This window comes from Spermophilus citellus (assembly GCF_964194105.1).
Source record: "Spermophilus citellus genome assembly, chromosome: 6".
In the NCBI taxonomy this organism is placed as follows: domain Eukaryota; kingdom Metazoa; phylum Chordata; class Mammalia; order Rodentia; family Sciuridae; genus Spermophilus; species Spermophilus citellus.
In genome coordinates, this window is record NC_138187.1 from 150722400 (window position 1) to 150750086 (window position 27687).

The following is a 27687-nucleotide window of genomic DNA, read 5'->3' on the forward strand; positions in this document are numbered from 1 at the left end:
TACTTAGTTTATAATTGACAGTATTTATACCAAAGCCTGAAATACATGTGAGAGAGCGGGTATGTACAATTTGATTCAAAGGAGTGGGCTAGAAGGCCAATGGACATACCTTGGCTGATTATCGGCAATCCATTTGCCTATAGCTATCAAGCGTTGCTGTCGTATTCGCCGTTGCTGACCTTCTTTGTCTCCTGTAATACCCTGGTGGCCTTTGGAAAAATCCAAGTTCCTAAAATTCACACAACAAATTACAGAAAATGAAACTCTAAAAATAGTTTCCAGGCAAACAAATTCACCTAATTAAATGCAAAGTATATAAGATGTTTTCCAGACAAGTTAGCTACTTGATGGCATTTGTATGAATTACACTTGCAAAGACTTTAAATACAATAAAGCAGAAAACAAAAATAAGAGCTCATTACATTAATGGAATACTTTTGCTTCTATTTCATTTTCTAGTTAAGAAGCTCAAATAAATCACTTTTTACTAGCATTCTTTTGTCACTGTAATAATAAAGTATTTTTTGTTTATTTGCTGTGCTGGGGATGGAACCCAGGGCCTCCTATGTGCTAGGCAAGTGCTCTACCACAGAGCTAAAACCCAGCCCAGAATAAAGTTTTATCAACACTTACCTTGCCTTCCAAACAATTTGATTAAAATAACCAAGGCAATGCTAAGAGTCTCTGAGGTGCCTATTATAATAAACAGCATTAATCTATCCATTTTTTAAGATGGCCCATTCTAAATTAAAAAAGAGCATAAATATCATGAAGTATACAGATAAGAGAAGGGTTTGTCAACCAGAGAAAGTAACGGTTTTTCAGTTCTCTTCTCACTACACTTTCAAAAAAAAAAAGGTTAGGCAGTAGGGAGGAGTTGGAGGACATCAGCTATAATTATGATTCAATCTGATAAATACATTATGATTCAATCTTATAGTAAAAACTATGCAAAGAATAAGGGAACAAAGTAAAATAAGGATGAGATCCTTCTCAGCAATTCTGGAAGGGTTTCAGAGAAAATGACACTGAGCTGGATGTTAGCAGATAGGATAACTGCTTACCAAGCTAGTAGGGGAAGGGCCGGAGAAGAGGAGGGAATGTTCTAGGCACAGCATGAATAAGGTGTACGGAGAAATAAAAATACAGAGCTAACCTAGAATAAAACACAGTGAGTGCATGGTGTGTATAAGTACCGGAGGTAAGGGAAGAAAGCAGGTGAAAATAAATCTGAAAAACTAAGCTAAATAATATTAGAACTTGGGACACCGACCTGAAAGAAATACTGCAGTGACTGGGGATGGGTGAATCTAAGTTTTAGATTCTAAGTTTTTAGATTAGTCATGGAACAGCATCAGTTTTACATTTGGAAAAAAAAATAATTCTGGAAGCAGTAGGAGCTATAGGAAGAGAACTGTAAGAGGCTTCTTATGCTCCAAGTAAATGGTGATAAAAACCTGAATTACGGGGAAATAAAAGGTGATGAAGCTGACAGGCATTTTGGCCACAGAATTCATAAACTTGGTGAGAAATATTAACAAAAACAAGAGCTTTTCTGATTTCTAGCCTGGTTGACAATTTCTAGCTTGGTCTACACAAGCACAGTTATAAAAATAAAGAAGATTAACTTTAATGACCAGATAGGAAAATATAAATTCAATTTTGGGCATAATATAGCTTAAAATGTATAAGGGTCATTAGATTTTTAAAAATAGGAATCCAAATTCCAAGAGAACTCAGAAGTAGAGGCTGGGGATGTGGCTCAAGCGGTAGCATGCTCGCCTGGCATGCGTGCAGCCCGGGTTTGATCCTCAGCACCACATACAAACAAAGATGTTGTGTCCGCCGAAAACTAAAAAATAAATATTAAAAAAAAAAAATTCTCTCTCTCTCTCTCTCTTAAAAAAAAAAATCAGTCCTAATATGGGCTGAGAAAAAAACTATTAAAAAAAAAAAAGAACTCAGAAGTAAAACTTTGGGAATTACAAAACAAGATAAAAACTCAAGACAAGGATGGATCTGATCACCAGGGAGAATGGAGAAAGTGGGAAGGAAAGAACAAGGAGAGAATCCTGGATAACAACATTTAACATGTGTGGTGCAAAAGAAAGAGTGAAAAAGACGAAAGGCGGGAGAAGAAGAGTAATGCCACAGAGCCCCCCAAGGTTTTGTCAAGAAAGGGGATCAATATATTCAATGCTGGAGATTAAAAAAGGATGAAAATTATGCAACAGCCCCAGAAATTTGGTATCTAGGAGGGCACTGACAGTTCTAAGTTGCTGAAGGCTGAGAAATGAATAAAAGTTGAAGATGGGTCAACATGGTTAGCTCAAACTAATTTTAAAAAGTTTAATGAAGAGAAAAGATAACAATGAAGATGGGGGTTGTAAATTTATTAATTAATTAATTTATTTAATTTATATTTGAGGTACTGGGGGTAATACCAGGGATGCTATATCCCCAGCTCCTTTTTTATTTTTTTAATTTTGAGACAAGGTCTTGCAAAGTTGCTGAAGCTGGCCTCAAATTTGTGATCCTCCTGACCCAGCATCCTGTGTGTCTGGGATTATAGAGCATGTACCACTGAGTCCAGCTTTATTTTATGTAAAAGAATGGAGCATACATAAGTGATACTAGGCTGAAGGGAAGTGTTTGGTTTAAAAAAAAAAAAGAATAAAGAAAGAAAAAGAAAAATGATATGGAGAGGAGTAAAAGATGAATGAAGGCGCCAGAGGAGGTAGAAAGGGATGGGACCAAGAGACATAAGATAACTGGGAAAACCAGATTACAAGTAATAACCTTTGGTTTACATCTGTTTCCCTTTTTGACATTTACCCTCTAATTTCAAGAAAAGTTTGAAAGTTCATATCATTCAGTGAAAAAATATTACTTGGAGAAGCAATTTTCTTTTCCATTCCTTTCTTAAACACTTAGTATTGGTATTATACAGGAATTAAAGACATGACATACATGAATCCATTTCACATCAACACACTGTCATTATTAGTTTTTGTTATGAAATAAGAACAGAGCAAAGGTTCTACACGCAAACCTAATTCTTTTTAATTATAATACTGCAACCACTAGCAATGCAATAAACCTCCTTCAGCAGCCACCTACCTGAAAGAAGGTCTCAAAGCCAAGAATCCTTGTAACTCAAACTCCTCTGGAAGTGGTGTAGCTAAAGGGAGCAAATTTTTATTTTATTAAAATTTCATTTATTTAGTATTTTAATTAAAATATTATTATTCAAACAATGCTCACTAAATTTTAAGGATAAAATAAAATAAATATGCAAAGAAAGTATCTGTAATGCTCGATTCTGTAATCTTCATAGTAATCTTGATAAAAATAACTTACCCATCAAAATCCCAGAGTATGTTACCTTTGGAGCCTAGCATTCTTCTACTATTCACCTAATAGTCAATGCTCAGGAGGATGGGTATACAGACTTTATTATCAGCATTTCTAAAAATTCTTAGCCTCAGATTTAGTAATCCCAATATTTATATCATTTATCTCCTTTAACTCCAAGTATTGATGAGCAACATTCATATCACCAAGAACTTAACAGATTCTTGGGCCCCCTCTCAACCTACTGAATCATGTTGAATTTGAACAAGATCCAGGGGATTCACTTGCAAGTTAGCATTGAGGATTACTGATCTAATGGAAGATAATCAGAAAGGAGTCAAGCTATATGTTGCTCAATGCAGCACTACTTATTAAGGGAGAAAATATTAAAAGTCATAGACACTGAGTAAATAGATTATGGCACATATATAGGATACAATACCATGAAGTCAGTGAAAGTTGTTTTCAAAATGCTTAGTGAAAGAGTCTTAACAATAAAATGTTAATTTTAAAAGCAGGTACACAGCAGTATCTGATATCATACATTACATTGTTACCTATAAGAAAGAGGCTTGGAGAAAATATACTATCATGTTAATGGTACAAAGTACTACAGGATAACTATGGGCAGTGTGTGTGTGTGTGTGTGTGTGTGTGTGTGTGTGTGTTTACAAGTGCCAAATTTTCTGATGAGTAGGTATTAATTTGACAGAGTGATATTCTTAACACCCCCATCCCTTTAAATAGTATGAATGAAGAGGAAAGAAAGATGGAAATACTTTAAAGATATTCTTTTACTCTCTGAACTCCTACTCAAATGTGGCTGAGCAAGAATAAGCTGCTTGAGGGGCTGGGGCTATAGGTCAGTGGTAGAGCACTTGGTTAGTATGTGTGAGGAATGTGTTGTGTTCGATCCTTAGTACCACATGAAAATGAACAAATAAGGCTGGGCACAATGGCACATGCCTTTAATGACAGTGGCTTGGGAGGAGGGGGCAGGAGGATCACAAGTTCAAAGCCAGCCTCAGCAATTTAGCGAGGCGCTAAGCAACTCAGTGAGACCCTATCTCTAATAAAAATACAAAATAGGACTGGGGATATGGCTCAGTGGTCAAGTGCCCCTGAGTTCAATCCCTGGTATGCACCCCCCCCACCCCCACACCCATGAACAAATAAAGACATGCTGTCCATATACAACTAAAAAAAAAAACCAAAAAGACGCTTGAAGAACATCATCTCTACTTTCACCCACTTAATCTGTATAGAGCTCAAAGTCTCTTCTAAAATACTGAATTTAAAGTCAAAGACTTCTCACCAAAAACCTATTTTTCTCTGGCCTTAAACGCACCATTAGTGATAGAGAAACTATAGCAAAAATTCATTGTTACCATTAGTACTTGAGAGATCCTCTTCGTGCGGATGGAAACTATTTAGAAGAGAAATTAGCCAGGGCCAAATGCTGTAAATTAAAGAAATATTTCGAATTTAATTTTTATACAAGATAATTAGAATACTCACAAACCATGAAAATGATGTCTACAGGAACTAGTCTTAATGTATTTTTCCTTTTCAACATTTCAAGTTTGTATTAATCCCTAAAATATATTTTCAAAGATATCGCTATAAAGATGTACCCAGAAGAGTCAAATTTCCATGACAGAGACATACTACTGAAGATTGTTTTCCAGGTTTCTTATTTAACAAACAGCAAAAATGATATTAGTTTTAAACACTGAAAATTGATGTTTATTGAGAAAATTCTAACCAGAAAAAGAAAAGATATTGCGTTTTTATATATATATATATATATATATATATTTTTTTTTTTTTTTAAAAAACATATTAGCAGCTGTGGGACCTACTGGTAGATCTTTTAACCTGTGATGGGGTGAGGGCACATCACATTCAAATCACTCTCTTCTAAATGATAAATAATGCCTTCTTCCTTATGGTATACACACAAAAAAGTCTACTCTGCTCAATATCATCTCTAAACTCTGGGCCAATAGGATAATTGTATAGGAACAAGGCCTTTATACAGAAACGGCCATCCCTGTCCATAAACACAAAAACCCTATATGTAAATAATAAAACAGACTTCTTTTACAGTATTACGGATACAATTTATTAAACCAAACAGAAGTTTGAATTCTACATATATAAAACTGTATAGCCTAGGTTTTTTGATTTGTCATAGTTTAATTGAAATTAAATTTCATATTGAATAAACAACTTCAAAAGTTTTATAATATCCCAATATTTTGTGAATATAGCCTAGGTTAAGAAAAAAATTTTATTCGAGACAGCGCCTAGATATCTATATAACAAATACCTTTGCAAATATTAAGAGGAGATGTATACAACGTGGTGCTATGTTCCCAAACTCCACTAATAATGTCAAAAGTGATGGAGCTAGCTTACAGTTAGGTGAGAGAAAAAAGGAAAGAGAATTATGAAGTAGAGGAATCACAGGGTTTTGAATGAGGCCTTTTCTTAAGTTGTGATCTTCGTCAATGTGATGGGCCACAGATAGCAATTTCAGAGATTTTCCTTAAATTTACCACCAAAACACACAGGGAAGGAACTTCCTATTCACTGCAAAGCCTTCTTGAAGGTATTTACCTCTAATACTCAAAGGTAAATTGAAAGTTTTCATTTGTCACTGTGAAGTCAACAGTTCTGTCAGAATTACTTTGAATACAGATCACAGAGAAAATGGTAAGAGTAAAAATAGCTTTCAATCTTCTGTGATTAAAATAAATACAATTCAAATTGGGTGTTATTATAAAGCAACATCAAATAGTTTTAACATACAGAAAATAATGAAAGAATTAAGAATCCCTTTATAATCCCTTTTCCTGAACAAAAAACTGAGGCACAAGGTATTTGATAAGAAACAAACTGATTGTATGTCAAGTTCATCTTGAAATGTGAAAATTATCTTTTCCTCAGGATGGTAACTGGGAACAGGGAAGGGCAGAGAGAAGCACAAATTCTTAAGACTGTGCCTCACATGAAGAATTCAAACAAATAAATGGGAAGCACACAAAGAGGTTTTTAGTTCAATTTCCAGAGTGTAGGCAGAAAATACAAAGTCTTCTATTGTTTGAATGTTGTGTTGTTTGAATTGTTGTGTTTCAGAAGGCAGTTTTCACATATCTATGAATATCAAACAAACAAAGCATACAAGCTACGATGAAATTACAAAACACTTACTACTGTCTTTCATCTACCACTGCCTCCTGAAAGACTCTGGGTCTGAGTCTTAGCCAGTCCATGGAGACCTTGACCGCAGGAAGGGGATAGGCATTGTAGGACTCCTCCTGAGACTCATTCTGCAGAGGACACTTGCACAGGATGCCAAGAAAAGACACTTAAAGAAAAAAATGTATTCACAAAGCATAAGATATTTGAAACTGCATACCAATCTAAATTAAAATGTCATTATGAGTCTCCTCCTCCTATATTCTACTGAATATGCAAGGATTTTCAAGTTTCTTCCTAAAAGGGCATTTTTTTTTTTCCATGTTAAAATGTTGTAAAGTTGGTGAGGGGATATCATCAAGTAAAAAGGAAAGAACTTGGGGTCTGGGGCTCCTGATTTAATATTAACAAAAACAGAACACATTTTTGTACATCATTCTGTTTTGCTACACTGATGAAAATGCTGAAGATTTTGCTTTTCCAAGAAGATGATGCCTGTCAAAGTTGAATGATGTAATACTCACTAAAGAGGGCCAGCAATTGTGTCCAACATAGCTGTTCATCTTGGCTGTAACTATGCTGCTCCGTTTCATTACTAAAGTCACGAAGGTGATGAAGTTGAAATAGGTTAATGACAGTGACGTGAACTAACTGCTGAGAGTTGAAAGCTTTTTGGAATAGCAGTCTCTGTAAAAGAGGACAAAAAATACTGGTATATTATTAAGAAAAGAATTTGAATTAAAGACTGGTAGTCTGCACTTAAGACCACATGGGTAATAGAATTACAGATGAGTAAATTGTTTCACTTTTCATCCCAGTATTTTAATTGGGTCTAACATTTCCCAATCTGAATAATTCTCAAATGAATTAATCCAGAAACTACTGAGTTGTTTGTCAAACAATCTTTTTATCCTAAGAAACTACACATTTGTAAATATGACTTGAGAAAAAAGTTTTGGGCAGGGATCTATCCATAACTTTACACAGTTTAATTCATTAGATATTGTTTTATAAAAGATACAAATATATTAAAATACCAATAATTATAGAAAGCACATAAAGAAATTTATTTGATCTGATCAACAGCATTTACAAAGTTGTTGTCACCCGATACTCTCAGCTGGTGGCCTCAACGTAATTACCCTTCTACTTTAATATCTCAATAGTTTTAGACTATCCCCCAGTAAAATACTTTTCAAAGAGAAGTTCTTAACAAAGTTGATAGCTACCAGAAGCATTACACTGGTTTCACCCTACCTTAACTACAGTCAGCTTCCTTCCCTCCCCAGGGAAAGGTTTTGGAGAGAGCAGCAATTTGCATCTCTAATCTTATGGTTAGAAATAACAACCTTTACTTACAGCTATATCAGCAGCAATAAAAGAATATACCCAGATTCACAGTTGCCTTTGACTATTCTGAGTTTTTGTTTCTATATAGTTTAAGAATCTGAAATATCCAGAGTAATCTCTGCAATTCTAAGCAAAGTCTTTCACATTATTACTGTAGAAAAACACAATCCATTCTATTTTTTCTATCACAATTCTCAGCCCCCTTGCAATCTGCCATCCCATTGTCTTTATCTACAATGCTCATCCCTTCTCTAAAGGCCACAAAGCATTTCTCTTTCTTTCCCCAAAATTTCCTAAAATTCTACCGGTTCTCCAGAATTTTTACACAAAAGTTCTCCTTCAACCTCTAGATCCAGTCTTCTAAATAAGCAAACTGTTTACACAGATGACACTGTGAGTTCAGTACCCTGAAGTTTATATGAGGATGATATTAATTACCTACATGTTTTAGAAACACTTTTAGAAATTTAATCCACTATGCTAAAATTTGATTCTAACAAGATTATTCTGTTATTTTAAAGCTGGATCTTGTAGTTTGGAACTTGGATGTCCCCCAAAAGCCCATGTGCTGAAGGCTTGGTCCCCAGCCTGTGGTGCTATTGGTAGGTGGAAGAAAATCTAGGAGGTGGGTCCTAGTGGAAGCAAGTCAAATCTCTGGGGGTGTGATCCTAAGGGGACACTGGGACTCCAGCCTCTTCACCTCTTTGTTTCCCAAGAGCCATAAGGTGAGCAGCTTCCTTTCATGCTCCCACGACGATGTGTACTGACTGCTTTGCCACAGGCCCCAAATCAATGAACCAACCAACTATTGGACTAAAAGTTCCAAACTTTCCTCTTTTTCAGTTGATTATCTCAGGTGTTTTGCCACAGTAATAAAAAGCTAACATAATGGGTAAGGTTTCAAATAGACCTGCTAATCCCATGTGTTGGTGATGATACTTCAAAGTATATTTTAGCAACTGGCCATCTACATTCTTTTTTCTTTTTCCATCTACATTCTTACCTACAGAAATATATATATTGAGAAAATATTAGCATTTGAGGTTCTACTAAATGCAAAACTGACTGGGTTCAAACTAGAAAAACTACACAGTGAAGATCACATTAATGCAGCTCTCATAGAATCAGAGCTAGAAGCAATCTCAAGATGTCAACTAGCCCAATGACTTGCCCTTTAATTTGAATTTTATCTAAATCATGCAAGACAGATGACTGTCAATCTGATACCTAAAATCTCCAAAAAAGGAGAATCCACACTCTCCCTCAGTTACCTATAGCTCTCAACTTAAAAATTTTCGTTTTGACTTCAAGAAAGACAAAGGTATATTCTCTTTAAATAATCCTTCATATATACGAATACTTATTAAAAATCTAGTTAGATTTTTTGATCTTTTCCAGGCTAAATAGCCCAGAGCATCATCAAGTTAGGTTGTTCCTTTCACATATCCAACCCAACAAATGATATATCATGAGCTAAGATTAAAATAAGCCATTAGGAGAAACAGAGAAAGGAGGGTATCCCAAAAGTTTATTTTAAAACAATTTCTATTAGAATCTGTTATACATATCAAGTACCAACAAAAAAATTATAATCTTTAAAACTACTTCAAATGACTATATCTGGATAATCCACGCCTTTAACAGTCTATGTTCGAAAACATATTAGAATGGGAGACTTTCATACAACCACCGCCACCACCAGGAGGGCATTTCCAAGCAATTATTAAATTCTAAAGATAATAAACACATTAAAATTAATTTTAAGATCACTAAGACAGAAAAACTTTAAAACAAATGAACTATAGGATTATGTTTGAAGTATCCACATAAATTATAGGAACTGTCAGGTAGTTAGACAATTCCCCAAGTATACAGAAAGAAAGAAATAATCAAGAAATATAAAATGTTGAGATTTGTCTTTTGTGCTCTTGATCCCAGTGCCTAAAACAATGACTGATACTTAACATTTGTTGCATATATTAATTAAAAATAAAAGTTAATACTTAAATTTGACTATCTCTATTTTATGTATTACACTACATTTAAACAAATAATTTCTCAATATAGTAAAAAAAAAGGTCATTTTCTTATATAAATAGAACAAAGGTTATTTAATTTTATTTCCTTATATAATTAGTAAAATAAGTATTTTTGTTGGTGAAGTTCTCATTACTTTCCTTCAAACTACCAAAACACCTGACAGATTGAAGCACATTAAGAACAATGAGAATGGTTTGTAGAATGGCAATGTCTATAAAATAGGCATTAGAATCATATCTAAGAATGCAAAACCAACTAAAGTAATACTTTCCAAACAAGAATGAAGAGTTAACACTTTTTGCCAAATGGCAGCTACTCAATTAAAACATCGCTACTCTATTTCTTTTGATATTATACTTCAGTTTAAATGACGAAATGTATATGCAAGAATTTCCTATTCTTCCAATTTAATTTTTACCAATACCTTGGTTAAGTTTTGTCATAGAACCAGGAGTCAGTTTTCTCCAAATGTTAGCCTTTCTGATTTAGACAAAAAAATTTCTCTATTTTTGAAATCTAACCTTAAACTGTTCTTCCAATTTCTCTCGAAGAGGGCTCAGCTTCTCCAAGCTCTTACTCAGGTATACATGACCATGGAATTTAATAAAAGCCTTAATGAAGTCAGAAACACCCCATTTGGTTTTCACCTCATCCTGGCTGAAAAGAAAGAAAAACTTTTGTGAATCTTAAGAGTAAAATATAATAAAACCACCTAAAAGAGGTTGGGCTTGCAAGAACAAGTTATTTGAGCACCTGATGCGTGAGGCAAGAGTTGCACATTTAATTAACTTTTCAACTTCAGATAAGTATTTGGCTGGGAACAAATCAGACACTGGGTAAAACTCAGTGACTGTACACATACTATTATGAAGCATCTATAGGTTTAGGAATGAAAGAAGAGAAGCACAGGTCACTGACTATTATTTCCTGTACGCCTCTCATGGGGCGGGGGGTTTCAACCCTACCTTTCCAGTGCTTTAGAAAGTGCTTTTTGTAGATTCGTGGAGGCAGCTGGGAAAGGGAACTTCACAGCAATGCTTCTGCAGTAGTAGAAAATTGTGGTCAGGTGGTCTCCTTTGGAAGAAGCTAAGATAGCCAACTGATTGTAAGGCTGACCTAAAGGAGAAAAGTTCAGATTCTAAAATAACCCAAGAACCACAGTCTTGCTATCAGAATACAAATGTTCAGTTTTTAAATCCTTAAATTAATAATGGCAAGTATTCTATAAGACAAATCTCATGACTAATTACAAATGAACATAATGTGAAACAGCATACTTTAACAATGATATGTACTATCATGTATACGTTTAAAAGTCATATATTTAGGGTGGAGAGCACGAAAAGCATTTTTCTTTTTTTTTTTTTAATATTTTTTAATTGTTGATGGACTTTTATTTTCACTTATTTGTATGTGGTGCGGAGAATCTAACCCAGTGCCTCAAGTATGCTAGGCAAGTGTGCTACGCTAAGCTACAACCCCAACCCATGATAAGCATTTCAAATAAGGGTTCACAAAGGGCTAGCTAGTAAGTATTTTTTTGCTCTGCAGGCCAAAGGGTCTCTATCACAATCACTCAGTGATACAGCCAAAGACAATACGAAATGAATGGTATGGCCAGACTACCAACCCTACTTTAGATTCTTCTAGAATTAAAAGGAATTTCATCATGGCTTAACACCAATGATTTAAATCATTAAGTATATGATGCAATTTCTTTAATTCAAGAATCACTGCTAGGGCTAGAGTTACAGGTCAGTGGTAGAGCACTTGCCCAGTATGTGTGAAGCACTAGCATCCTCAGCATCACATAAAAATAAATCCATTAAATAAATACAGAATCACTGATAATGACTATTTTGGGACCACCAAAAGATAAAGTACTAGTTTTTAGATAACTGATCATTTCCAAAGGGGGAAATGGTAGTATTAAAGAGAACTATTCCACAAGCAATTGAGGAAGCTACAGATATAGAAACAATATTAGATTACATTAATTAATTCTGTTATTTTACTAACAAAAGTAATCTTATTTGAAACTTTTTTATCTCACTTATATGGAATGTACACTTTAAAGGGCAATTACAAAACTCAATATCCAAACTCAACATCTATTGCTTTTATAAAACTTGAAAGATGAGCCTTTAGTTATCCGTTATAGTGCTATAAATAACAAAGTGTCACAAAGTGTCATGGCCAACCTCCAGTTGACAGACCCACTTACCATTGGAGGGGACAAGCTGAGCTGCATGCCTATAGTAGGACTCTGCCTGGCTGGTCTGGTTTCTATATCGAGCTAAGAATAAGAGAAAGAGAATTTAGTTAAACACACACACACACACACACACACACACACACACACACACGCGCGCGCGCGCGCACACACCACCAGGAGGGCATTTCCAAGCAGTTAGCATTTTAAATTATCTAAAGATAATAAAGGCATTAGAATTAATTTTAAGATCACTACAGACAGAAAAACTTTAAAACAAATGAACTATAGGATTATGTGTGAAGTGTCCATCTGCCTTCCCTATTTGGGACAGTCAGCATGTAACCAATTTTAAAGCTTACCTAGCCCCCATTTTCAGGTCCTCCAGTGTCATGCATCACCAGCTCCCACTATGGACTATGCTGGTGACCTGGAGCCGGCCCACAAGAAGGGGTGACTTATATGGAACTTAAAAACAAAACAAAACAAACAAAAAAAAAAAACCACTATACAATATGATCTGAGAATTATGTAGTTCTTCAATATCTTATAAAGTGATTTTTGAAAAATGCCTTATAATCTACTGCAATATTAAGTATGTGTGTGCAAAGAATACACTGAAAGCAAAAACAACTCAAACATACTATCCCTGAATCTCCTTGAAGAACTCAACTGCTTATTTTGATGTAACTCCTCTCATGGAGTCACTGATTTAAGACATTAAGAAACCTAATATCTGTAAACAAAAAAAAAAAAAAAACAAAAAAAAAAAGTTTTCCATTTCTTGTTATTTTGAGGACAACAAGCAAAACATAATCCTATAGTTAATTTGTTTTATAACCTTTTTAGGTCACCTTAAAGGAATAACAAGAATAAGTAAGTAATATAATACTCAGATAAAATACATGTAATGGAAATACACATTTATCTTTTAAAAAGGAAGCAAAGTTAAAAATGAGCTTTTAACACACTAGTAAGAAGGAAAATAAGGGAATTTAGCTCTAGAAGAAATAACTTACAAACTATTTATTCCAAAAGAGTACAGACTTTCAACTTAGAAAATATGGTATCACTTTGAAAAATTTTGTTCTGATTACATTTTTGCTGCTTATTATTTTTCTACACCTGCATAAAGTGTAAATAAAATTTAAATCTTAATATAAAAATTATTTTCAAGATTATCTGACAATCCCAAAACCTTGAGAAATTCTAAGTTCCTAAAAATACATTTCATAATTTCCTCTTATGATAATCTAAATTACATGCACATACTTACAGTCTAAAGGAAAAGTTTTTTCCTATGACTACTCCAAAAAAAGAAAGGAATGAATATATTATGAATTTCTTTTTTTCCTTCTCTTTTTTTTTGTTTTTTTTAATTTTTTTTTAGAGAGAGAGAGAGAGAGAGAATTTTTAATATTTATTTTTTAGTTTTTGGTGAACACAACATCTTTGTTTGTATGTGGTGCTGAGGATTGAACCCGGGCCGCCCCCATGCCAGGCGAGCGCGCTACCGCTTGAGCCACATCCCCAGCCCTATGAATTTCTTTACACCAAAGGCTCACCAATGTCTCCAAGGTGGACGAGGCAGTGCTGGCAGATATAGGAACAGGAGCTAGACTGTGGCTTCACTATGGCGCTGGTATGCATCTGTTTATTGCTGATAATTCCCAACTGGGAAGACTTCACACGGCATGGTAAATCTACATTAAACACTGTACACAGTTCTTGTAATAACTGAAAGAAAAACATAAGCAAAACTTAATAGAAATTTGGAAAGCAGTATGGAGATTCCTTGGAAAGCTGGGAATGGAACCACCATTTGACCCAGCTATTCCCCTTCTTGGACTATTCCCTAAAGACCTTAAAAGAGCGTACTATAGGGATACTGATACATCGATGTTCATAGCAGCACAATTCACAATAGCTAGACTGTGGAACCAACCTAGATGCCCTTCAATAGATGAACGTATAAAAAAAAATGTGGCATTTATACACAATGGAGTATTACTCTGCACTAAAAAATGACAAAATCATGGCATTTGCAGGGAAATGGATGGCACTAGAGCAGATTATGGTAAGTGAAGCTAGCCAATCCCTAAAAAACAAATGTCAAATGTCTTCTTTGATATAAGGAGAACAACTAAGAACAGAGCAGGGACGAAGAGCATGAGAAGAAGATTAACATTAAACAGGGATGAGAGGTGGGAGGGAAAGGGAGAGAGAAGGGAAATTGCATGGAAATGGAAGGAGACCCTCATGGTTATACAAAACATATAAGAGGAAGTGAGGGGAAAAAAAAAAAACAAGGGGGAGAAATGAATTACAGTAGATGGGGTAGAGAGAGAAGATGGGAGGGGAGGGGAGGGGAAGGGGGATAGTAGAGGATAGGAAAGGCAGCAGAATACAATAGACACTAGTATGGCAGTATGTAAAAACGTGGATGTGTAACCGATGTGATTCTGCAATCTGTATACGGGGTAAAAATGGGAGTTCATAACCCACTTGAATCAAATGTATAAAATATGATATGTCAAGAACTATGTAATGTTTTGAACAACTAATAATAAAAATTAAAAAAAAAGAAAGAAGTGTTTTAGCAGTAAAGTCTACGTATATTTATTAATACATACTGCTAAGACCTGAGGCGAGAACTATATGAAAATTATATGGTAATCTTTGATAGGATAACTAATATCATTTATTATAAATCATCTTTTGGATTCTCAAATATTACAACATTCTAGGATGTGCATTTAAGAGGAACAGAAGCACTTAAAAAAAGAACTGTACCAAAGCAAAGCAAGAAATTCCATAAAGTCATATATTTACTTCTCTCAAAAACACACAAAATCCATTAAAGACTAGTTGGTTATAAACGTCACTTAAATAAAAGCTAAGGTATTTGTTATCTGACATTTTAAAGTTCTAGCCTAATTCTTTGTATACAAAACAGAGCTCATGGTTATCACAGGCCTTACATAGATTACATTCTTTCTTCCTTTTCTACAGAGAGTGAGGGCTCTTTCTCCTGGTCAGAGCTAACTCACCTGCCTGCACATGCCTGCTATATCTTGCTTTTTTCTCTCCTGCTTATCACTCCCACACACTGCTCTATTCTTTCATCTATTTCCAACCTCTCATGCATCTGTCTGGTGGCCTAAACCTATCGAGATTTTCTATAAAAAAAGAAATATGATAGCAAAAAAAAAAAAAAAAAACAAAACAAAACAAAAAAAAACCAACACCCTCCTTTGACCCTAGAATCCTTCCCAGCAACTTTCTAATAGTTCCTCCTCTCAAACAAATTCCTTCAAAGGAGTCCATTTTTCATATCTGCTTTGTTAACTCCTATCCACCCTGAATTGATTACTATTTGGTTTCTACACAACCCTGTTCCCACTCCACCATCCACCACTGCTTTACTAAAACTGATAATTCACTACCCAGTAGTGAAATACAATGCTCGTCTATTAAGTAATCATTGTATTGGACCTCTCTGACAACATTTAAAACAGTGGATCTAGGAAGGACATAGGGGAATATGCCTATAATCCCACTTACTCAGGAGGCCGAAGCAGGAGGATTCTGTCAACTTAGTGAGATCCTGTTTCAAACTAAAATATACTAAAAAAGAGCTGGGCACACGTATAATCCCAGTAGCTCAGGAGGCTGAGGTAGGAGGATCACGAGTTCAAAGCCAGCCTCAGCAAATCAGTGAGACCTGGTTTCTAAATAGAATATAAAAAAGGGCTGTAGATATGGCTCAGTGGTCAAGCACCCCTGGGTTCAATTCCAGTACCAAAAAAGGGGGTATAGCGGCTGGGGTATAGCTCAGTGGTAGAGTGGTTACCTAGCACATGTGACTATCTGGGTCCAACCCCCAGTACCAATAACAATAACAACAACCAAAAAAAAAAAAAAACAAAAAAAAAAAAAAACAAAAAACAGTAGATCTTAATGTTGATCACTGAGCTTTTCTTTTATATATTTCTCTAATTATATCTTTTCAGTTTCCTGCATTCCTCCCACCTTGTCAAGGGCTTAATCCTTGGTCCCTACACAGTTCTTCCCATTCTATTCTCGTTTATTAAACTCTCAGAAATATATTCATTCAAATATTTTTCCTAAATATTATTATATTCATTCTACGATTTGCTTACCCTCTCAGGCAAAGACTAATGTGGTAAGCAACAGAAATACAAACATGAATAAGAAAATCTGTGTCCCTGAAGAGCTCACAGCCAAATGCGCAAGTCAGGTAGATAGAAAAAAGGGACAGGAAAGAGGAAAAAGGAAAGAGGAAAAGAGGTAGGGAGAGAAAGGAGGAGAGGGAAGGAGAGAAAGAAAGCAGGATGAATAGCATAAATCAATAGAATATTCTATTATCTATAATAAACTTCATTCCCTAGATTATTTTGTCTCACCCTTTTGATAAAGCAGCAGCAACACAGTGTATGTAGCTATACAGTTCCATTTTTTTTTTTCAGATAAGGATGTGAGAACAAATATCTGGTGATTGACTAAGATTACAGAATTAGAAATACCTGAATTCTATCATCACTCTGGCATGTACAGAATTCACAATCCAAAATAAAACACCATCTAAGTACCTAACTCAAGTATCTGAAAGGTGCCACCTTTTTCCTAAGATACCTCCATAACGAAATATAAAGCCAGTGAGTGCTTCCTCATTAACTACCCACTTCATCTTTCCTTGTATTTGTACATCTGTAATGGGCAAGGAACTTACTGACATAAAATTACACTAAAAAGTGGGAAGTAAGGAAACAGAAAGCACCTGCCCACATCCATGGCCCCTTAAAAAAAGGGAAGCAAAACCCAAAACTCTGGAATATAACAAGAAAACATGAGAGGATAAAGAACTGAATTCAGTAGTTACTGAAAGAACAGACTGGGAAACTAGGCAAGGCAAAAAGAAAGATCACAAAAAAAGTAAATCAAATACAGATTTTAAAAAATCATGTAGAACAGCTTTGTAATAAAATATGCCAGAACCCATGAATTATAGGTAGAAATATCCAACAGAACAAAAGTTCTGCTGGTAAAAAGGTTTTGGGAAAGACAGCTCTGTTTTGTTTAGAGGCAATAACAAGGTGGAACCAAAAAAGAGGAAGTTGAACAAAAGTATATTTGGCTTTTTTTAAAAAACTAAAACTATATCCTATCTTTATATATGAACCTGTATCCTATCTTTATAAAGTATCCTAATGTACTTGGCAGCAGTTTCCTAAAACTAGGTGTGTGGCTAAGATAAGAAGCTGTTTAGTTCATTTTATTGTAGCATTAACCAGGAGATACTCCTAAGGGTAGAGGCTGAATAACTAATGCTTTGTGTTCTCCTCAAACTCCAATCATAGAATTGCCCACCCTACTCTTTTCACAGATCAGGAAGTTAAGTACCATAGAAGTCAGTGACTTGCCCAAACTGTCACAGTTAGCACTAGAACAGTACTAGACAATATGTCCTGGCTTCCGACTCATCAAGTGCTCTTTATACTGTTCCATTTCTCCTCAGCTCTTCACTCTACGCCAAGAATGAAGGACTGATTATGAAGGTACAGAGTATTACCTTCACTAATGTAGAAACTTAATCCCTTTTTCGTAAGGACTACTATTCTTTGATATATAAAAATAACTTACAGTAGAATGTTATATCTTTACTTTGACCAGGAATTTCGTATCTGCTTCAGGCATTAAGCTTTAATTTGTTAACAAAGTAACAGCTAAGAAATCAAAGGATCTTTGCACAAAACCCAAGTGTGAATGATCACACACAGTTTTCATGCTATTCCAATCAGACTATCATCTCCACTCTGCTGAAATCATAAGTTATAAGATGAGCCATTCATTATTTTATACAGTATGGCAAGAAAAACACTGTAAATTAAATGGTGACTTGCCGTTAGTCATATACTGAAATCTAAAAAGTCTATGATAAACTTACCTCTATTAGAATATGAAAAAAGTTTTAGAAATGAAGAAATATGTTACTTATTAAGCCCACTAATGATGTCAATGTTTTCAAATCTAATTGGACACTTTTAAAATCTTAATTGACTTCTTACCAGCACTCAAACAGTGTTGATCACTTCCTTTCCTCACTGAAATGTTCTTGTTTGGCTCCCAAGTCTCCTTTCCCTGATTTTCTTTTACCTGCAGTTGTTATTCCTCTTGAGCTAAACCTGTTCCCCACTAAGGGTTCTGTACTGTAATCATAAAATTTATGACCATGACATTTTTACCTTTTCACTGGGTTCCAAACATGTTTATGCAATTACCTATTTGACAACCCTCCTTTAACATCAAATGGGCATCTTTCTAATTTAACATGGACAAAGTTCCTTTCCTCCTGGTGATTCCCATCTTAGTAAACAGTACAACCATTCAACTAGCTGCTCTTTGATTTATCAGCTTTGATGACTCCTTTACCCTGAATTCCACAAACCTAACCAAGTTCATCAGAGGAAGCCCTATTGGCCATACTTCAAAATTCATTTCTTTCCATCCAAACTAGCTTCTATCCTCAATTCCAATATCAAGTAATCTTTTAAAAATGCAAATCAGAACATGTTATTACTCTCCAATGGCATGCAATTATACTAAGGATTAAAATTCAAAACTTCAGCCTATGTGGTCATATAATGATCTGGAATTGGTCTACTTCTTTAATCTGGTAAATGACTCTGTACTGCGTATAACCAAGAAAGATGTATGAAACATTACTGTTAGTAACACTATTAATTGTTTCAATGGTAAAATAAGTCAAAATAAAATGCAAGTCTTAATAATGTTAACATCTGAAAAGTCTAAAAAAAGCATAATGTGAAAATAAAGAAGTTTGTTGGTACTTATTCTATCATTCATAATTGGTCAACCACTGCCTGTAGAATGCAGGTAGGAAAGAGTCAATGCTTATAAAAACTTCAAAAAATTAATTTCAAAATTAAATTGTCCATGTATTTTCTCTTATAAAATATTTGAGACATTTGAATGATTTTATTATTCACCAGCATACAGAACACTTTTATAAATACCATGGTTCCTCAATAAAAATGTACTTTGCATATTTGTTTTGATTTACCAGTATCCAGTCATATGTATATTACATCATAAAAAAGAATTGATTTTAAGATAACAAACCAATCTGTCTAATGGCTATTGAATGTACTGCAGAAGGTAAAGAGTCTTCCCTTTCCAGAAGCATCCGCTTACACTGCTAAAAGCTGGCATAACCACTGAAAATGAATTTTGAGAATACGAATTATATTTGAGTTCTTTCAATTATGAATTGTGATTAATGTTTTTGATCTAAATAAAACATAAATAACCTCTATAATGATTGATGTCTTCCAGTACAGAAATGCTTTTATTTTTCTTACAAAAAAAAAAAAAAAAAAAGAATAAGATAAAGGCAAATATAGGTAGGTAGCAAGCAACATAGAACTGGCCCAAGACTTCAGTACAGGATCTATATTATATTATGATGCTAGTTTATATATAAAATTTTATTAATTAAATTACAAATTGATAAGATGGGAATTTAAAGGATTATGCTTATAGAAAATAAAATTCCATGGTCAAAAATAAAATTTATTCATTCCTTGCCTGATTTTTATCTAGATGTGACCAAGGAAAAGAAAAATCTTGTGAAAATTATGAATAATATCTTATTCCATTTTGTAGGTAGTTTAAAACATTTCAAAACCAAGATAAATTCTCCTATATAAATAATACTATAACAAAAACCCACCTGATTTTACAAAACTTAATTACTACTACTACTATTACTACTTTCTTTTTTTTTTTTTTTTTTTTTTGGTACCATGGATTGAACCCAAGGGTGCTTAAACACTGAGCCGCATCCCCAGCACCACCACCACCCCCCTTTTAAAAAATTTACTTTTATTTATTATTTTGAGTCAGTCTTATTAAGTGGCTTAGGGTCTCACTAAGCTTTTCAGGCTGGCCTTTGAACTTGAGATCCCCCTGCCTCAGCCTCCCACATTGCTAGAATTACAGGCATGCACCACTGTACCTGGCAAAATTTAACTACTTCTTATCTAGAAAATTTAACTACTTCTTATCTAGAATAACATAGCTTGCTTTCATAACAACTATATTCATACCCATAAACTCACACTTGGAACTGATTACTTCCACTGTTTAACTAAAACTTTGCTTTCATTGCCCCTTTTCTATTCATACAGTTATACCTCCAATCTATAAGTCAAAACCAATCAACTTAAGAGTCAAGTCTTTAGTTTTTAAAAATCTTCTGGGAAATAATTTTATTTTATTTTATTTTATTTTTAAAGAGAGAGTGAGAGAGAGAGAGAGAGAGAGAGAGAGAGAGAGAGAGAGAGAGAGAGAGAGAGAGAGAGAGAGAATTTTTTTAAAAATATTTATTTTTTAGTTCTCGGCGGACACAACATCTTTGTTGGTATGTGGTGCTGAGGATCGAACCCAGGCCGCACGCATGCCAGGCGAGCGCGCTACCGCTTGAGCCACATCCCTAGCCCGGAAATAATTTTAGAAACCTGTATTCACTTGAGATTACAGATATCAACCCCTAGATGATTCTTACAGTGGTTATGCAATGTGTTTAGATGAAATAAAGATGTGTGAGAAGAGAAGAATATTTACTATTAATACCAGGAAAACTGGTGTATAATGAAGAACTCACCTGGGTATAGAAGCCACTAGCTGCCTCTAGGAACAGAGAAAGGTTTGCCTGAACTTCACTCCGATTCGGGTTTGCTCGATTCTTTGCCTGTCCTTGTAGTGTTGTGATCTGATTCTTAAAGGCATGATTCCAGCTGAAAACAAAATGTAATTCTATTTGGTATAGCAGTGACTCACTGGGCAGACACTGGTCCCCCTGAGAACAAGAAAGAACTGTTTGTTATAATTATACCACACTGGACAGTAAACCTGCATTAAAGTTATTCATGTATTTAAATAACTTTATGTTCCCCCTTGAACAACAGACGTGCAGTAGAATCCAATATTTAGTAAACACTTACCAAATATTTAAATAATAAGACAGTGACCTCAGCTATTAATCTTTTAGAGCAACTACAATTAGAGCCTATTTAGAAATTCTAGTATAAAAATCAGAACTACAGTGGCAAGATTATAAAAATAAGCTATTAACAAAATTCCATACATTGTGCCAAAAATACCTAATTGTACCCTAAGAAGTGACAATGTAAAGGGGAGGGGTGTAAATATTAAGCTATGCTTTATCTCTTATTTTACCAAAAGCCATTTCCCATAGCACTTTCTTCCCTCCGTAACTAATAGTTTTAGAGAATCAGTTTACATTCAGTTTTGGTGAAATACAATCTGTAACTTGAAAATCATAGTAACTAAAAGGAGGTAAACACAAGAGTCATAAAATTTTACTAAAAAAGCACCTAATTTTAATTAAATCAACATCAACTTGAGGTACTGTTTTTTTTTTTTTTTTAAATGATTTAGGAGGTCATCACTCCCTCATTATTGCTACTAAGATCTCATCTTGACTCTTCTATCACAGACATGGATTCTGAATAGTTGCTATTTAGCTCTATTAACTAGGTTTCCTAAAAATATAAAGTATATAAAAAAGGTGAAACAAATGGGAAAAACTAATCTTCACCACAACTTAGGGTAATGGACATTACTAGACAATATCTCTTCACTGACTTTCAAATTTCCACTAGGTTAATGTCCCTGATCCAATTTTTCAGGCAGGGCCTTCCGCAAGAGGTATTTATTTACTCACTTGGGAATCTGGTTATCTGTTATCTTACCCTTCATAGAAAGAACAAATGGAATAGCCTAAATACACAAATCTTTAATTTGTATTGGGAAGGAAAAAAATAAAATCTCAATTTATTTGATTAACTTTCTATAATGCATATATATTTTTCTGCTTGAGAAATTTATAGGACCACATTTACCAAAGAAACATTTTTCTAAAGTTTTTTTTGTTGTTGTTTAAATCATGTAGGACTGTAAACAGATAATCAAAAATTCTTAGCACTTGAAATATGTTTTTCTGATATGCTCTAAAAGACTGCCCTTTATAAGATTCTATTCTAAACATTTCTTTCTTACCTTTAAAACTGCACCTGAAATACCAATGGCCAGATATTTTGTTTAAAAAAAAAAAAAAAGTTACAAAAATAATTAATTTCTTCCTACCAAAAAAGTTTGTTCTAAGGTAGGTTAAAAAATAACCAACCAGGGCTGGGGATGTGGCTCAAGCAGTAGTGCGCGCGCCTGGCATGCGTGCGGCCCAGGTTCGATCCTCAGCACCACATACGAAGATGTTGTGTCCGCCAAAAACTAAATAAATATTAAAAAATTAAAAAAAAAATAAAAGTAAAGGTTCTGATTTACCTTATTTAAAAAAAAAAAAAAAAAAACCAACCAGTTTTAAAGTCTTGGTGAGAGTCTTGATCTTACAGGAACATCCCAAATGATAATACTTACAGATCCTGTTCTACTTTCTTGTCTAAAGCGTATTCCAAATCAGTAACTAGCATTTTCTGGTACAGGTCCTGCAGAGCCTGCCTGGATGTCCAGACCTCAGCTGGACCCAGCTTAGAATCTGAGTAACAAAACAAAAATACAACACATAGACAGGTAAACAATAATTCCTTCCTTTTCCATTCCCCAAAGCAAATTTGCTCTAAATATATTCCAGGCAGAAGTTTTATATTACCACATTTCAAATGCCCACCTTTTAGCTAATGGCTGTGATTTAAGATGCTTTCATTTTTGTTAATCTTTTAGTTTTGAAATAATATCATGAAATGAAATGGCTAAAAAAAATATGAACAGTTTATCCTTTGCTACTGATTTGGTCATATTCATACCACTGGAAACCATATGCTTCACAGTAAGTCACTCTATTTGAAATAATGGACAATCAAGTTGGAATCTCTACACTCCTGTTATCTCTGTCCAAAGTGGACTTTTCCTTTTTATTGTGAATTATTCTCAAGAGTGTTCACATAGGGCTGGGGATGTGGCTCAAGCGGTAGCGCACTCGCCTGGCGTGCGTGCGACCCGGGTTCGATCCTCAGCACCACATACCAACAAAGATGTTGTGTCCGCCGAGAACTAAAAAATAAATATTACAAATTCTCTCTCTCTCCCCCCTCTCTCACTCTGTCTTAAAAAAAAAAAAAAAAGAATGTTCACATAGAATTCTCATATTGGCTCACCATCCAGCCGTTGCTTGGATATTTTGCTGTTATTCCTATTTTATACATGCCAATCCAATAAAGCCATGGCAATAGGAATTATCTTAATGGGTGATCAATTACTTTAAGTCACTTTTGTGAGCAATCCACACTTGCCATTTAATGTGAAGAATGGCCAGTAAAAGACTGGGAGTAAATTCGTTATGAGAGCCTGGGTGTAGACTAAAATCAGGAAGTTAGACTATGACTATACATATTGTCATACTGTATGTCAAAGTCCTTCAAGGCATTTTAGGTATCAGTTATTATTTGACAGCAAGTTGCTTCAGTAGAGGAACTTAATAATGGACTTTTGAATTATATATTTCCAATAAATACCAGTTAAGGTATTTAATTTCTTTTAGGAATCCACTGCTGCACAATGGCTTAAACTTTACTCCTCTTTAGGTTTGCTAATCGTATCAATAACCACCACAATACTGTTCTGCAAACAGAATCTCCTATATATTTGAGTTAATGCTCAAAAGAGTTTACTGACTAATAAGAATAAAGTCTATTATAAATTAAGTTTTCAATCACTAATAGATTAATAGATTTATTTAACCATTTTGATTCATTGATAGCAAAAAAGGGGACTATCAGAGATCATTAACTCTATCACATTGATTCATTTAAGCAAGCAGATTTAATGTTAGGTGAATTTTCCGGGCAGCTAAATGTCCCCTATAAAAGTCAAACTCTAAGACTATTTACTGAGGCTGTTAAATACTTCAAAAAAAGAAAAGAAAATGGCATAGATAGCCTGATGCTGCTCCATGAACTATTTTTGTCAGATGATTCAGATTATGCCTTCCATGCTAATTCAAAAGCAGAATACAGTAGCTGTTCAGAGCTGACAATGATACATACAATATGGATAATCATAAATCTATAATAGGCCTTCCTTTTTTCTCGAATAAGATGACAGTATAACCCATGAACTCCAACCATCAGCCTGTGATTCTAGAAATTGAGAAAAAGATACCTCAGCAGTATTTACCTTCTTGAATTGTAAATCTTGGCAGGAATGCTAGTTATCAAAATAGTTTAATTTTTCAAGGGTTTTACTGTAGAATTAAAATCCTCAAAAATTATAGTGAGATCTATTATCACTGGAGGATACACTGATCACTACATAGTTATTACTATATAGGTTCTTATTTTGGAGTTAAAAATCTGCTCCTGTCAGTGGCTAACCCAGGAATTCTTTTAAAAAGACTTCAGCTATTATTCAAAGCAGCAAAGATATGGGAAAAAAAAGAAAGAAATGTGGCAAGACAGCTCAATGAATTAAAAGCTTTCAGTAGAGTTTTCCTGTAAACATTTTTTCTGATGGCTTATTCCTACTCAATTTGGGTAATTATAAATAGGAAAAGAACACTTTCTCTAGGAAAATAATAACCAAACACCATAATTTTATGTTTTTACTTATATGGAATATAAATTATTTTCTGAATATCTTAAATTGATGATAAAAGTTAAACTGATGATAAAAAGTTCATAAAAAGTGATTACATATATTAAATTAGGTAATATTCAATTAATTGCGGCATATGTTATATACAATTCCTGACAAGTATATACGTAAGAATTCAAAGTATAAAAATAACATATACAGCAAACAGCAAACTATCATCCCTTTTGGCAACTAGGTCAGGATTTAGTGCTACAAGTAATATAGGAGAGAGAATATCCTTTCATTAATTTAATGGTATAAAATAAGCTGTGAAAAATAAATAAGTTAGCCAATACCTGTCATATCAGCCTTCAGGACTTCTGCCTGCCTAGATAGGGGAAGAAAGAACATCAGTTAGAAACAAAGTAGGCCTGACCAACATAAATAACAATATAAATTAAGTGAAACAATTTATTACAATATAATTAAGGCTATTATATGTTCTTGCTTTCTTGCTTGAACATCCTGGGTAGCTAGCACTAGATCTTGACAAACTGATGCCATTACTTAAAAGCTTACAGGATCATCAGTGACCTCTTTTATCAAGTAGTTGACTTTCTTGCTGCTTTCCTTCAATCTGACTTTTTAAAGGTAAACATTAAATGATTATCCATTAAAATTAAAAAGTTTTCCCTTGCTGCTGCTAAGGATCCTACTGTGTTTCTCAATTTACTAGTTAAAGATATGGGGAAAAAAAGCTATTTCAAATTTTCACTCTTATCAAACTGTTGTTCCCCTTCTTCACTTCCAAATGACAGACCTATTTTATCTCAGGGAAAACAATTGACATTTACTAAATACTACATGTATATTGTCCTCTCCTTACCTTTTGTTAAAAAGATCAGAGGTATAGTACTTCTTATTTAAGACCAAAATTCCACTTATGTATGTTCTTTGTAAGGGCTTGCTCCTTTAATCAACACCTATCCTTTTTGACAATTTTTAGATTCTACTGGATCCTTCCTTTAGCATTTAAACATGTCCAAACCTTTCATATATTTTAACCCCCACTCCCACCTCAGCCCTATACTTCTCTCTAGCTGATGCCTGTTTTTTGCCTCTCATATTCTCCAGGAATTGCCTGTATTCAAGAAATCCAAAATCAAACTTATGGTCCATCCCCAATCCTACCCTGGTTGTCTTTCTAACATTTCTTTTTTTTACCTTAGCAAATATATATGGCTTTGCAGTTGTTAAAGGCAGAAGCTGGTAAGTTATCGCTGCAACTTTCTTCTTTGCCTGAACTGCTACAAAGCCATAAAACTGCTTTCTCCACCTCTCGCTTGCTCCATTTCATTGTGTTCTCCCACTGCTGTCAGAAGGCTCTTTTTAAAAATGCACACCTGGGGGCTGGGGCTACAGCTCAGGGGCAGAGCACTTGCCTAGCATGTGTCAGGGAGGCAATGGGTTCGATCCTCAGCACCACATCAAAACAAAATAAAGACATTCTGTCCATCTACAACTATAAAAAAAAAAATTTAAATGCACACCTGATCTATCAATTATCCACTTAAAACTTTACATGAATGATTTCCCACTGTTGTTGAGGTGTATAACAAAATCTTTGTTAAAGTGTCCTACAAAATTGTATAGTCTCAGAACTCGACTTCTACCACTCTTCCCTCCTTGATCTCCATGTTTCACTGCTGGACTTCTAGGCCTTTGTAAAGGACAGTCCCTTTTCTAGGAACACCTCCTCCTCTTTGTCTGGTTAATTATGACTTACTCCTTCTCTTGAGTCAGAACCCATCTAGATTAAGGACATTCCTATTTATGCTCTTAAAGCACTTTGTATTTTTTCTTTATAGTACATATCATAGCTTTTAAGAATGCTCACCACTGCAAAGGCTGCCTACTAGTACAGTGCCTAGCACACAGCAGGCACTTGACAAACATTTTTCCAATGAAGAAAGGAAAAGGTTAAGTCATTTTTGTATACTCTGCTTAATGACCTCATTCATATGTGGATCTAAAGAAGTTGAACTCATAGAAATGGAGAATAGAAGAATGGTTATCAGAGGCTGGGGAGGGTAAGGGGCAGGAGAGGATAAGAAGACACTGGTCAGTGGACACAAAGTTGTAATTATGGTGGAGGAATAAGTTCTGGTGTTATGTGGCATAGCAGGATAATCATGGTTAACAATATGTATTAAATATTTCAAAATAGCTAGAAGAGTGGATTTTGCATGTTCTCACCACAAAGAAATAATAAATGTTTGAGGTGACACCTATACAAATACGCTGAGATATGATTATTATACATTCATTGAAACACACTGTGACCCATAAATCTGACAATTATACATTGTCAACTAAAAGCAAAAAATGAAAAAAGTAACTGTAGTAAATTTCATTTAAAAAATAACTTTTTGATGTGAAAGCCAGAGATTAAGGTTCTAAAATTTTTACTGTGAATAGTTAACACATAATGTTTTAGTTATTAACAGAAATTACGAATTTTAATTTAACTAAAACAAAGTGAGCCCTTTTATTTTCTTAGTCTTTATGAAGATATGTTTAGTTTTAAACTAAGCTTTCAAATAAGAGAATCACAGTGGGGTACCACAAATCTCATGAGAGCAACCAATACAAAGGAACAGTATTAATTAGTTATGTTTAGTCCTAAAATGTGATATCATAATCATCAAATTCCATTATCCACACAGCCTAGGACCAGGTATCAACTTTTGGCATTTAAAAAAAAAAAAAAAAACTGTCACAAGGCTATTGGCTTATGCTCTTAGATTCTTGATGAAACATATTATGTTTACTATCCTACCAATGTCCCCTTCTCTGCCACAATATGGAATACT

General features: G+C 34.4%; 1 protein-coding gene across 10 annotated transcripts in view; it reads right to left on the minus strand.

Annotated features, from left to right (window-relative positions):
- The window catches only part of SMG7 (SMG7 nonsense mediated mRNA decay factor), an 81662-nt gene that overhangs the window by 13032 nt on the left and 40943 nt on the right, over nt 1-27687 (minus strand). For 9 of the 10 annotated variants that reach the window (XM_081299696.1, XM_081299695.1, XM_081299703.1 and 6 more), the window contains 12 exons: nt 25171-25202; nt 22664-22781; nt 20868-21000; nt 13726-13897; nt 12173-12244; nt 10914-11064; nt 10470-10605; nt 7083-7245; nt 6571-6727; nt 4743-4813; nt 3121-3181; nt 110-229 (listed from right to left, as the gene is read on the minus strand). In XM_081299696.1, the coding sequence (XP_081155822.1) occupies nt 110-229; nt 3121-3181; nt 4743-4813; nt 6571-6727; nt 7083-7245; nt 10470-10605; nt 10914-11064; nt 12173-12244; nt 13726-13897; nt 20868-21000; nt 22664-22781; nt 25171-25202 (1386 nt within the window). Of the gene's footprint in view, nt 1-109; nt 230-3120; nt 3182-4742; nt 4814-6570; nt 6728-7082; nt 7246-10469; nt 10606-10913; nt 11065-12172; nt 12245-13725; nt 13898-20867; nt 21063-22663; nt 22782-25170; nt 25203-27687 lie in introns of those variants that run through there. The other variant, XM_081299704.1, reaches the window with a different exon arrangement.